This window comes from Paramormyrops kingsleyae, chromosome 5, assembly GCF_048594095.1.
Source record: "Paramormyrops kingsleyae isolate MSU_618 chromosome 5, PKINGS_0.4, whole genome shotgun sequence".
In the NCBI taxonomy this organism is placed as follows: domain Eukaryota; kingdom Metazoa; phylum Chordata; class Actinopteri; order Osteoglossiformes; family Mormyridae; genus Paramormyrops; species Paramormyrops kingsleyae.
Window position 1 is genome coordinate 37,991,706 of NC_132801.1, and position 13,512 is coordinate 38,005,217.

General features: G+C 42.2%; 1 protein-coding gene across 9 annotated transcripts in view; it reads right to left on the reverse strand.

Moving 5' to 3' along the window:
* LOC111834599 (speckle-type POZ protein-like) overlaps window positions 1–13,512 on the reverse strand; it is an 87,312-nt gene that overhangs the window by 33,881 nt on the left and 39,919 nt on the right. For 7 of the 9 annotated variants that reach the window (XM_023794077.2, XM_023794080.2, XM_023794078.2 and 4 more), the window contains 3 exons: window positions 7,639–7,841; window positions 6,980–7,101; window positions 5,528–5,679 (listed from right to left, as the gene is read on the reverse strand). In XM_023794077.2, the coding sequence (XP_023649845.1) occupies window positions 5,528–5,679; window positions 6,980–7,101; window positions 7,639–7,716 (352 nt within the window). In that variant the 5' untranslated portion in view covers window positions 7,717–7,841. Of the gene's footprint in view, window positions 1–5,527; window positions 5,680–6,979; window positions 7,102–7,638; window positions 7,842–12,557; window positions 12,676–13,512 lie in introns of all 9 variants that reach the window. The other 2 variants (XM_023794082.2, XM_023794084.2) reach the window with 2 other exon arrangements.

Sequence of the window (13,512 nt, forward strand, 5' to 3'; positions counted from 1 at the left end):
GGACATTTTTGCTTATCCGACGTTCTGCCGGCCCGTTTATGATGGATAAGCAAGAATCTACTGTAATAACTGTAAGGAGTCTAAAGTAAAACACACATAATTAATCGACTAATAATATAGAGCTAAATGATACAGACATGTCCAATTAAGTCGATCTGCTTTAAGCATTAAACTATGAGAGACAACACACAACATGTAACTTTCATATGTGTGTATTTATAAGTATTTATTTAAAAAATGTACTGTGTCAGTTTTATCCTTGCTGTCACATTGCAGCAAATAGCAAGTGGACAAGTGTAGTTGGATCGCAAAAGTATTGCATGGGAGAAACGTGATCGGGCAGAGGTAAAAATATTTAGTGTCCAAATTGTTGGTGAGACAAAGCCGACCACTGTTAAGTAGCATTAACAAAAGAAAGTTATATTTATTTTAAAAACCTGAGAAAACTTGAAACTTGAGATAATAAAGCGCACCTCATCCTGCTTTTGTGTAAGCTTCAAGCTTGTGTAAGACATCTGCCCTTTGCTGGTCTGGAGGAATACAACTGCAGTATGCATACGCCGACCGCAACCATCCAAATCCACAGCATAAACACAAGCTGTCGAACATCTCCAGACCGCATATGGAAAGCGTAAAGTATGACCTAGGCTTTAAGGCTGGTTCATACTTTGGACAAGCACAACACTCGCATATGCTTATGCATACAATGTTCATACTTCTCCGGTCAAGCAGGGTACTTTGCACATGCGCACAACGTGTTGTATTAATTATTATACTGACATTCCCTGCACACGTACCATGGCAGTGACGTTTGTGTCCATTTCTCTATGTTTTACAAATTCAGAGAGCCAACTGACACGGTTGCCAACTTTGGTCAGCTGGCTGATGTGAGATTTTTAATTTGATACAAGTCTGCACTCACACACACACACATGCATTTACATGGATGTAATGGTTTTCTGACCTTGTAAATAGTCTGCAGGGTTTGTAAACTACCCCAACGCTCGTCAAAAGCATCCATGATGGTATTTAAAGGGGACAAATCAATCATGCACAGTGTGTCCAGAGCTGCGCGTAAACCACTGCGCGGACACAAGTGCAGCGGGCGTTCATCCACAGAGGCGCACAATGATGTCAAACACGCGATTAAAAGTTAGATCGGACGAATCCGCTAGTACGCCTGCAGAAAAGTATGAACCAGTGTTAAGGGACAGCCAGGGCACTGACACCCGTGGGCTGTGTGAAATCCCAGCAGTGAGGGAGGGGAAAACATTTTTTAAGCTTTCAGTTAATTCAAGAAACAGACCACAAAAGTGTACACAAATTTCATAACAAAAATGGGAGCTGAACTTCCATTTCATTCAAATGTACAGTTAAATCCACAATATAAAACACTGAGAATTAAACTCCAAGCTATATTACCAGATTTCTGTTAAACATGAGAAAATGATCAGTCACTGCACAGAAATGTTGCTGCTTTAACTCAGGATAATCATATCATAGATCTGAATATACAGAACACCACACAAATGTATGATACCAATAAACTGTAAAAAACAGGTAGTATATCACTGAAACATTCACCACGTACCACTGCCAGAAGTATTGCTTCACAGACACATGAGTAACATCAAGAATCTAGAACAACATGTAAACAGTAAATGCAGTACAATTCAGTGTTTCCCCTACCATTATATTAGGGGGGCGCCCCGCCCCCCCTACGGCACCTCTCGCCCCCCCTTGAAGGTCAAGTTAATTTTATTTAATTTTATTTTCTATATATCGCCAGATCACAACAGAAGTCATTTAAGGTTACCTTCCCTATAGAACAGGTCTATACATTGTCCTTTTATTAAACAAACTAAATAACCTTATGTTATTATTCCTATTTACACAACAGCTTGTCATTTTTGTCTCTACACGGTCGTGCGTTTACAATTCTCCTCTGCTCTCTGTATCACGCATGGCGGAGTTCTGCCCAGATTCACGTGCACAGACACATGCATGCCACACAGGTGAGCACAATCCCACCAGAGGACAGAGAGCGTGCGTCGGAAAATATGTTGCGTCAACTACCTGAAAAGCAGACAAAAACATCTTCGTTTTTTTAAATGCTCCCAGCGTGGTGAAGATGGCAACACTCGCTCTCAGAAGAGCCCAGAAAGATACTCTGCAGTGACAAAAGCTGCACACTTTGTGGATAATTGTCATAAAAAGAAATGTTCTGATGTTTAGTTCAGTTGTAATATTGACTGTTGTCATTAAAAGAAACACATGAACACCATGAATCCTGTCGGTGTCTGGCAGGTTGGCCGGCAGGTAGGTGGGCAGACAGACAGGCGGGCAAGCAGGTAGACAGATGGGCAGGCAGCCTCCCAGTCAAAGCACAGAGCCCTGCAGTCCAGGTCGATGGACAGAGGTACTCATTCAGCCCGAGTTTCTCCATTCAATTGGTCGCTCTTCAGTCACATTCAAAGGAGCTGGGCTGGTTTGCCTCGGGACTCTTTTGCCCTCCTGCTCTTTCTCATCCCAGCCGGAGCAGTGACTGCAGAAACCCCCAAACTTCCAAAGATCTACAATAGAACACGCCTCATGGTTCAGCGGCTCAATTCTCAGGTACCGACAGCAAGCGCCCTCAGGAAAAGGAGTGTTTAAATTAAGGACAAGGAAATTAAGGCAAGCCAAAGGGCACACGGGGGCGAAGCCCTTGGTGTCTGTGGCTTTAGCCTGCCGGCCAGCGGGGCCAGCAGCCCCAGACCAGAACGACTGGTGCTCCAGCAGCAGGCTGGCTGAGGGGTAGGTGAGCTCTCTATGGGGCCTCCATTAGACAGGGCTGCACAGACACTGACAAGCAGCATGGCAGGCAGACCTGTGCCCTGAGGCAGAACGCGGGAAAAGTATCTCGGGCGATACATAAAACACAATGCTAAATAAAAAATAAACATGAAACAACTGTATCTCTTTCAGACATGCTTGGCTTCTTTTCAGTATCCACAAAAACAATCCAAATGTAACTCAGGTGTAATTGGTCATTTTTCAGCAATTTTTTTATTTAAATGAGCCCATTAGGACTCTGCACAATGGGTAGGTGGGGGGTGGAGGGAACCCGAGCCACAATTTAATTTAGCCGATGTCACTAGGCGCCTGTAACAAAACATATGCGAAAAATTAAGCTGCTGGCATTAAGGCTTATGCTGAGCACTTGTTAAAAGATGGGAAAACAGATTATTCCTGTTGGCACGTAGAGCTGCTTGTCCTCGCGGCTCCACGCCCTGTCGCCCGCCGCTAAGCACTGCCAGATGGAAGCGTGGCGGCAGCCACGCTAACGACAGCTTAATCCAGCTCTCAGGACTACGGAGATCCTAGAGCTACTGCTGAACATAGATGGGTGGGGGGTGAAGGACGGAGCCGGAGCCCCAGGCCAGACCCCTGAGCTCATCTGACTCCTGACACTGTTTCACTCCTGAAGCTACAGCTGAACTACTTCTCCCAGGAGTGAGCAGAACATGTTGGCAAGCGGAGCTGTTAACCACTGCAGGCTGGTCCCCAGCGCTCACAGGTATCTCTGTGACACACATACAACCAGAGGTATCAAACACCTTTAGCACATAGTTTCTTTAGGTTAAATCACAACTCTGCCCACCTACAGTAGCAGAGCTGCAGAAAAAGAAGCAGGAAGTGAAGAGGTCCCTTGCCGGCTTAAAATGACCAACTGAACTACTGCTCAGCGCCCCTGCCATATCAAACAAACGGCCTGTTTCAGTTCCTCAGCGCCCCTGCCATATCAAACAAACGGCCTGTTTCAGTTCCCTACTTATCAAAACTCTTCTATGGGTCTAAAACAAAAAGGAGGAAGACTTCGCAGCAAAAGATCTCAGAGCAAAATTAAATGCTACAGTTTGCACTCTCTCCTGAATCCTAAATGGCACGAACGCTGCTATGCCTGAACTTTAATAAGATTTGCTGGATCAATACGATACACCACACATGCAGGCGGAATCAGACCCCATGGAGATAAATCCATCTTACCTGTGTTACGCTCGATACTTCTGCAATTACAACATTGTACACTGGTTGGAAGACTGCATATGGTCACTAACTACACTCAGCAATTTCCACAAATCACTGGACTATGATAAAATTCAGAAACATCCAAATTAAACTTAACTGTAATGCCCACGATGGCTCCCCTCTCAACACACAGACGCACCCAAGTGGGGAATGAATGTCACTGCTCTCCTATCTTAAGCACAGGTGTGGATATGAATTCTCACTGGAAACTAAGTATTCATGACATCATGCATCCTCACAGTATAGAGCCCAGACCATGTCACACAAAGCATGGGGCACAGGACAAGGTGTTCCTGAGCAGGATATAACAACATAAATGTTTAACCACACGTCAGCCAGTGAGAGTCTACAAAGTTCTGAATTAGCAATTCTACCTAATGTAAGACATCATGGCCCCATTTATTTGATTTAATTTCCAGAATGTTCGCTTACTCCTACCACCTGACAATTTAAATATTGCCATTGGACAACCTGGTGAATGCCAAATCCTCAACAAGCAGGCCTGCTCTCAATTTCTAGAAGAATGACGAAAAGTGACTATGCAGCAATACTGACCTCAGAAATCCCTATTAACTGTAGATTCATGGCAGCTGTGAATGTACCAGCCGATCAGCCAAAAAAAAGTGTTAAAATAAAGCAAAGTGCTCGGTTTCCGAGAAAGAGATTTTCTCCATTAAGATGGAGCTATTTGCTGAGACTGGGAAATAAAGTCAACTCTCACCCGTTAGAGATGTTCTGCAGTTGACGATTTCCTCAAAAGGACTATTATGGAATATAAATAAAGGCTTCCAAATAGGGAAGACTTCATAAGTTAAATTAAAAAAAATGTCAGAAAACTACATAGAACAGCCACATCTGGCTCATGGAATTTAATTTCAGACTAGTCTTATTTTCTACAAGTTATGCCAATTAAAATAGGTTAGAAATGGTAGAATGCAGGTTCTCAATACATCAAAAGTGGCCATGAAAACTTCTGAGGCTGCTTTTAATCAAATTTAAAATTGCCTACGATGCTTTTAATTAAGTACTGGGAAAATGGATCATCCCTACTGAGATTATACAAACATATGGCAATTGGTGCACCTTACACATGCTCACACAGACAGACACAAACAAGAGGGGGAGAAACAGGAGGCAATCTGACCTAAATACAGGCACGGCTTAAACATTAACACCACCCTCTGAAAAGGTGAAGAGCCAGATGGACAAGCCGGCTCATCTGTCTTCAAATAAGCCCATAACATATTTTCAGTCATTTACTGTTTTAATTGGATACACTTGTATGACTCTGAATTAAAAAAAAAACTTTACAGCATATGCTGATTTCTGTGCTATTGAATATTTATACTGCAAGCTGATGTGGATTAAAGAACGGCCAGGCTAGTGCAGTAAGCTCAGAGAGAACCTGATGAGGATGATTTGAACATCTAATCATGTAAATACTGGAACTACTCACCCATGGCTTTGGTCTCCTCTCCCTTGGCATTGAGGATGGAGAACTTAAATTTGGCACGGACTTCCGCCTTTGGACAGCTGACCAGGAGCAAATACAGGGACAGGTAGTCTTTGCTCTCCTCATCCAGGCCCTTGGGGTTCACTCGCAAACACCTACGAACATATTGTACAGCACCCCCTCAATTCCAATCCCAGAATGCCTGACAGCCAATCAGAAACCGCTTACATTTTTGTATTTCCAAACAAAGACCTGGGACGGGAAACCAAAATGTCTAAACAGTCATCATCTGCCTCCAGGACCAATTCATGTCATGTTCTTTCATGGGGGTTGTAACAAAGCAGAAATTAATGTACGCTTCAGCGTGTTTTTCCACCGCATCAGACACCGAACCGTTGGTACTTCGAGAACTTCAAGGTGTTGGTTTCCCAGTGGCATAAAAACTGGTACCGGCGCTAAATAACATCACCACATGGTGGGGTATTTTTTACTGAAATCGAAAAATGGCTATTTTTTATATTATAATAGTATATTATAGGGCTGGATGATGTGCAATATTAATACTAACAATCATAATCATTTTCATCATTGCAGTTTAAATTACTCAAAAACAGGTTTGTGAGAAATTTATTAACTCCTTTTTTAAATTTTTTTTTTTATATAAATACTCCTACTATAAATATTTATTACAACAAAATCACATCGCTATATTTATAACAAAAGCATATTCTTAGGACAGCAAGCATTGTATTAGTATATTAAACAAAACACTTTTTCCATTTCTTGTCATGCCATCCAGATCTTTTTGTCGTATATGTTCTTACAATCAAATCATTATATATATATATATATATATATATATATATATATATATATATATATATATATATATATATATATATATATTTTTTTTTTTTTTTACCTTGTTTATCATTATTTTCAGAGATCGTAACTGTTTTCAAGACGACATTTGTATTGTGTTACAGAGGCAGGCTATATGCATAACCAATCGACAAAGAAAGCGTTTCAAGTCCCACCCCAAAGTACCAAAGAAGTATCCCAGCTGGTTTGGCACTTTCAGTACTGGAACTTTTGGTATCGGTACTCAACCAGAAGTCAATGGAAAAGCAAAAGTACCAAAAAGTACTGTACTTGGTGCGGTGGAAAAGCACCCTTAGACTCTGGCTTACTGATGTCAACTCGCAGAATGAAAATACTGACAAAACACAACGTTCAAAGCTCTTCCCCTGAAAGGCATCTCCAGCAGCGAGAACAACTGAGTTGTAAATTAAGGCTGTTTTATTGAGAATCTTAGCAGCAGATGAAGGCTGACATTATTTTCCCCTTGGCGAGTTAATCTGATGGACTGTCGACTGAACGGCAAGCACTACAAAGCTCTGACGAATCATAACAGCCACATCTCCTTAAACACCCCCAAAAGCCAACCCCACACACCATTTAAGCTTGTCGTTGGCTCCAGAGGAGAATGTTGAGCTCTTGATGACTTCACCCATTTCCTCACGGCAGAAGCTGAAATTGTTGATTGTCCACATGTAGGAGAACTTTACGACTTTAATCTGAGAAAAAATGCACAACAGGGGGAAATCAAGAGAGAGGGAAATAAATAATAAAATACAGAAAGAATAAACACAGCTTTGTCCAGTTTAAATGAACAGTTCAAAGCCCAAACTGCTGGTTGGTACAGGTATAGGATTATTATAGGTTATTTTTCCCCTCTCCTTTTCCTATGGAAAAGACAAGAAAGAACAAAACTAAGGCTGTGGAAAACAGACACCAGGTCAGTGTTGGGCAGTCTGCAGGTGTGCGAGACTAGGCCTTGTTCGCACCTTTTACACCATCCCACATACCAGCTACTCCTCCTTTTCCACATCAGTACACCTAGCTGTCCACTTGACCAAACGATATGTACACAAACTACATGCTCTGCAGTAATGCAAGCACTCAGAACTAATGCACACAGACACACACATTTACACTTATTTATCTGGCAGACACCCCCTCCAGAGTGGCATGCAAGACAGGGAGATAATTCACAAAGACAGACACACATTCTCTCTCTCTCTCACACACACACACACAGACTGGCATCCCACCTGAGTGTAACACCAGCTCTCAGCCACGGGCCCGCTTGACATTTCCGCGGGGGGAGGAGGACTCGGTACTCTTGACATCACCAGCTTTGACAGCAGGAGAGCGCGGCAAGAGCACCCAGGTCCCAGGAAGAAGTTTTAAGTGGCTCTAAACTGCTAAGCCAGCAGGTGAATGGGGACTCAAGGAACAAACGGGCTGCTTTGTCCTATAAAACAAAAGGAAATAACCTCTGAGAAATTGAGTGCCTCAGCCGTGCGATCTCAAACTCACAAAGTCGTAACTGAACACCGATGGCTGCATTGGCAAAGGACTGAGAATCTGCGAAAACAGGCACAATGGGCAAATACGGCAGACATGCTAATGAAACAAACACATCCCGTGGTCCCGCGAAAGCTGAGGTGGTGGTCACACCTTCGCTAGGTGGGACAGAACTTCTGTAGAAAGGAGTTCGTCTAAATGAATCGACTGTGAATGCAGATCACACAGCTTCCAGGAATGAACCCCTTTGCACAGGTGTTTTTTTTTTTTTTTCTTTTCAGAGATTGATTGCTGAAACAGTTTACAGTTCACTGAAGAAGCTACACTGCCCGGCCAAAAAAAATATTTGAGTTTTTTATTGGACCGCCTTTAGCTTTGATTATGGTGCACATTTGTCATGGCATTGTTTCACCCTTGAACATCTCACCCTTTATTTTCATCCAGATTTGCATTCATTTCTCACCGAGATACTGTATTGACAAGTGAATTGAACCAGCCTCCTTCAGCACATCCAAAAGACCTTCAATGAGGTTAAGGTCATAACTCTGTGGTGATCAAGTCATGCGGGAAAATGATTCCTCATGCTCCCTGAACCACTCTCTGACCATTTGAATTTAATGAATCTTAGCATGCTTGTCCTGGAATATGCCCATGCCAACAGGAAAGAAAAAATCCATTGATTATGGATGGAGGTGTAACCTGGCCATTCAGTAGATTCAGGTACTCAGCTGACTTTACTTTATTGCTGCATAACGTTGCTGAGCTGTAATAATGATCCAGTCATTGGCTCTTAAGTATTTGCTGATATAAATTCAAATGACATAATTTTTTTTTGGCCTGGCAGTGTATCAGAGCACTTCTGAGCATTAAGCAAATTATCAAAACAAGATCAACTCGAGGTTCCCCGTGCTGCCAGCAGTCTGGCACAACAGTCCTTGGCAGAGCCCAGCATCGGTAGAGCAGAGCCATGCAACGTGCTGGCATTTCGTTCCCACAGACAGCTGCCATCTCAACAAATTGTCCCTGATCTCTTCAGGACAGCTGTGGATCGATGGCCGTGTGGCGAGCCAATTGATACCGGCCGCTGTAGTAATTAAGGCTCAAAATGAACAGTAAATAAACAGGGGAGGCCAAGCGTATCAGCCTGTGAAGAAAAGCAAGATGCACGACAGCCTCTCTACTGTTTTAGCTAATCAGTAATAATCAGTGCTGTTTCACTAACAACCTCGCCAGGTAGTAACAACCGCATAGAAATGAAGCTGTTGAAAAGGCAGCTTTATAATTACTTTCCCATAACACACACATTAAAACCCTTTCTTTATAACTCACAGACTACTAGTCACATTTCATGTATGCAGTAGGTTATTAGTCTGCTGTGCCCGCAGTAATTTTTTTGATGCTACATGGTCTTAATGGCCATTTACTGGAACTTTATACTTCCACCTGTTAATTGAAACCTAATGCAGACCTGAAAATACCTGTCTAGTTCTGATGTTCCAAAGCTCAATTTCTGCCCTCAAAACCGGAGGTGTCTGAATTCACAGGTCACATCATTTACCACCAGCTCCATTGCATTTCTCACCCAGCCAGCATAAATCCCCTAATTTGACAACAGCCCATTGATCCTCTCACTATCTAAAGTCAACCCTGCAGCAAAAGGTCACAAATTCTGTCTTTTGTAGCCATTCTCTAGAGGAAAATTGAAAAGCAAGTTCTGAAGCAGTGAGAACATAGTGAGCACAGGCGACGAAAGTGAGCCGTTTCAGAGGCAAGGCAGATGCAGAGGTCAAAAATGCATTATACCACAAGCAAGTTTACAGGCTCTCACATGATATATTTACATTAGACACATACTTCCATCTCTAGCTCCTGGGTTCATACTCTTATTATAATATCAAATAAAATATGCAGCAAAAAAAAAAAAACTGCTAGCCATGATGAACAACAAAATTTCACAGCTACAGCTACTGCAAATCATTGGTTACAAGATGAATCAGGAGCTGAGCTATATGTAAGAAGGATAATTGAACTAGGTGACCCCTACGTCACATTTGTCATGGGCAACTATGAACTCGTGACCACAGTTACTGGGGAGAAACAACAGCAACACCAGCAAGAGAAATTACCAATTAAAATCAAACACAAAAATGAACTCGGTATAAAAGGGAAAAAATGAAGAATAAGAATATTAAGTAATGTATGACCTAAATATACAGTAAGATGACCTGGATTATAAGACGATCACCCACTTTTTGACAACTATTTTTTAGAAAAAAAGTTTTTGGAATCTTACCTTTATAAAAAAAGGTGTTAATACGAACATATAAAAACTTAAACAGTAACCACTACTGAAAAAGAAACCACAGGCAATCTGATTACAATAAATGGATTAATATTGCAAAAAACAAATGTATTTTACATATACATACATATATACATATATATACACACACATATATATACATATATACACACACATATACATACATACATACATATATATTATATACATACAGTATACATATATACATACAGTATACATATATACATACAGTATACATATATACATACATACATATATACAGTATACATACATATATACATACATACATACATACATACATATATACAGTATACATACATACATACATACATACATACATACATACATACAGTATACATATATACATACATACATACATTCATACATACATACATATATATATATACATATTATATATATTGGGGGGGGTGGGTGGCTGTAGACACACACTTGAGGGGCCAGAATGTTTCTGATGCAGCAGGCCCACATAAAGAGGATGAAAAACATATTGCAGAGAAAGGTTGAGCCACAGTAATAAAAATGACAGCTCTTAAAATGAATGTTACTGTCTTTATTAACAGCCACTATCAGTTTAGTGCTAGCAGCGGCACAGCCAGAGAAGTTAAAAATGTACATGACACTCAGGGATACAGCCTAAACATGCACATCGCCAGGGTTTCACGCATCTGGCATGACACTCATTTTGAGAAACAATACTTAGAAGTCTTATAATCGGGCCAACATGGTAATATTAAAATGTATTTATTTAGGGAAAGCAAAAATGTAGAATGATTTTTTTTTTTTTTTTTTTACTCTTACTAGAAAAGGGGGTGGTAATCGTGAATTCGGTCTGTGTGAAATAGACGACTCAAATCTGCTTTTGGGGTATTGCTCAGTTCGGATCAATATGTAATTCACGCTTGTCAGGTCTGTTACAATGGCCGGTTTAGTCCATCTCTGAAGAAATCGATGTTGGTTAACTCCTATAGAATGAGGAGTATACATCTATATTAAGACCATTAAAAAAATAAGGTACCTGAGCATAAATTGAGAAAACAAGTATGAAAAATGAAAGAAAAAAAAAATCAGCACACGAAACTTTCAGAAGCAGCGGGAAACTTCTCTGTTGCGGAGAACAGATATCTCCGTCTTACAGTGTTTACAGAAATAGACGAATGACAGGTGAGTGCTATGGCTGTGGCCATAACAGCATGTTGCACACAACACCTTGCTGACCAATCAGATTCCAGAATTGAACAGCACTGTGCTATAAATGGTGAATAATTTACTAATGGCTATAAATGAAAATGCCGAAACACATTTACTGCAAGTCACCTAATGGCGTCTTCCTCCTCCAGGCTGTCTCGAACAAGGGAAGGTACCGTGGTACGCAAAGAGGTTGGGGTGGGGTCATGTGAAAAAGCGGATCCATTTAAAGTCTCTTTTAGCCGTGACTTAAAAGGGAAACATGAAAAAGAAAACACCACCCGCAGCCTATCCCCAGGGCTGTTTACCTGCAGAACGAGAAAGAAGTAGACAGCTCTTCTATGCCCAGCGGGGCCTCCTGGTGCGGTAGCAGCCCGGGGAGGCGAGCAAAAGAAATAATTATATATACGTGGAGGGAGTGGATCTCGGCCAACAGCCCCGTCACTCAGACGAAAAGCCAAGCAGCCGTAAGCAATCGATTACTTTGAGGGGAGGCTGCGTGGCCCCCATTTAGGAAACACCCGGTTACGCGTGAAAAGAAAACCGCCGGAGCTCTCAGACAGACCCAAGTGCGCCATTTAAGGTATCAGAACTGATCTGCTAAATTCAATTCATCACAGCTATTCTTCTTGTTGTAATTAGCCATTCACTGTTTATATATGAGCACTGCAGTGAAATGCAGTATGAGAGTACAAAGTACAGTAGCTAGAACGAAGAGACACATACATATGTAAGCATTTATACCTAATTAAGGAGGACGGTAGAATCAAAAATATGAACCCGGCGTCATCCTGGTATTGAGTTTATATTACCGTGATATGACATTAAAGCATTTGGGTCAGTAAATCTCATATATTTTGTTTATGGTAAAGAGAAAAAAAATCCCAATACAGTTTTTATATCATTAATCTTTTTTCATGTTTCCAAAATCGCCTCCAGAACTTTATTACTTCAGTCTTTTAATCAATGAATGACAATTTAAAGGAACTCCAGTGAGTCTATAAAAGAAAAAAACTGTTTACAAAACCACATATTTAATTGCTAAAATGTTTTTAAAAAGTCAATATAATTGTAAAACTTGTACAGCATGTAGTCAGTCCACAACCACATTAAAAAATACATAATTTTTACGACCTGACAAAGTCATTCTCCCAGCTGAAACACGATGGCCGTGGTGGTCTCTTCTAGGCTTTCACAATGTGTGATGTTAATATCGACATTGCATGCTATGCTCATGGAACTGTCACATCACCTGCCGGTTCAAGAAAAGGCTTGGTCGGTATCTAATTGACATACCACAGTATATGCTACTTTGACAGAGCTTTTAAAAAACACTGCTCTTCTGTTTTCTGAGCAGGGGGGGGGGCACAATAAGGTTCAAACAGAGATTGTCACCAAGTTCTGCTATAAAATGTTCAATTTGTCATTAGAAATAAAACAGTGCAAAGCTCAGCAATGTAACTGACAATCTATGACCAAGGGCACGCCGAGACCCACCCCCCAATGAGCATGGGCACGCCGAGACCCACCCCCCAATGAGCATGGGCACGCCGAGACCCACCCCCCAATGACCAAGGGCACGCCGAGACCCACCCCCCAATGAGCATGGGCACGCCGAGACCCACCCCCCAATGAGCATGGGCACGCCGAGACCCACCCCCCAATGAGCAAGTGCATGCCGAGACCCACCCCCCAATGAGCATGTGCACGCCGAGACCCACCCCCCAATGAGCATGGGCACGCCGAGACCCACCTCCCAATGAGCATGTGCACGCCGAGACCCACCCCCCAATGAGCATGTGTACACAGAGACCCACCCCCCAATGAGCATGTGCACGCCGATTCCCACCCCCCAATGAGCATGGGCACGCCGAGACCCACCCCCCAATGAGCATGGGCATGCTGAGACCCCCGCCGCAGCTGCACACAGACCACCCGGGTGTAAGCAGAGGCATGCAGAAACCCCCCCTCTATGAGCATGAGTACACTGAGACCCCCCCCCACCCCACCCGGTGTGAGCACGGGCACACTGAGACCCACTCCCCCACACACATGCCACAGCTTTACACAGGCCTCCCTTTGTGTGCAT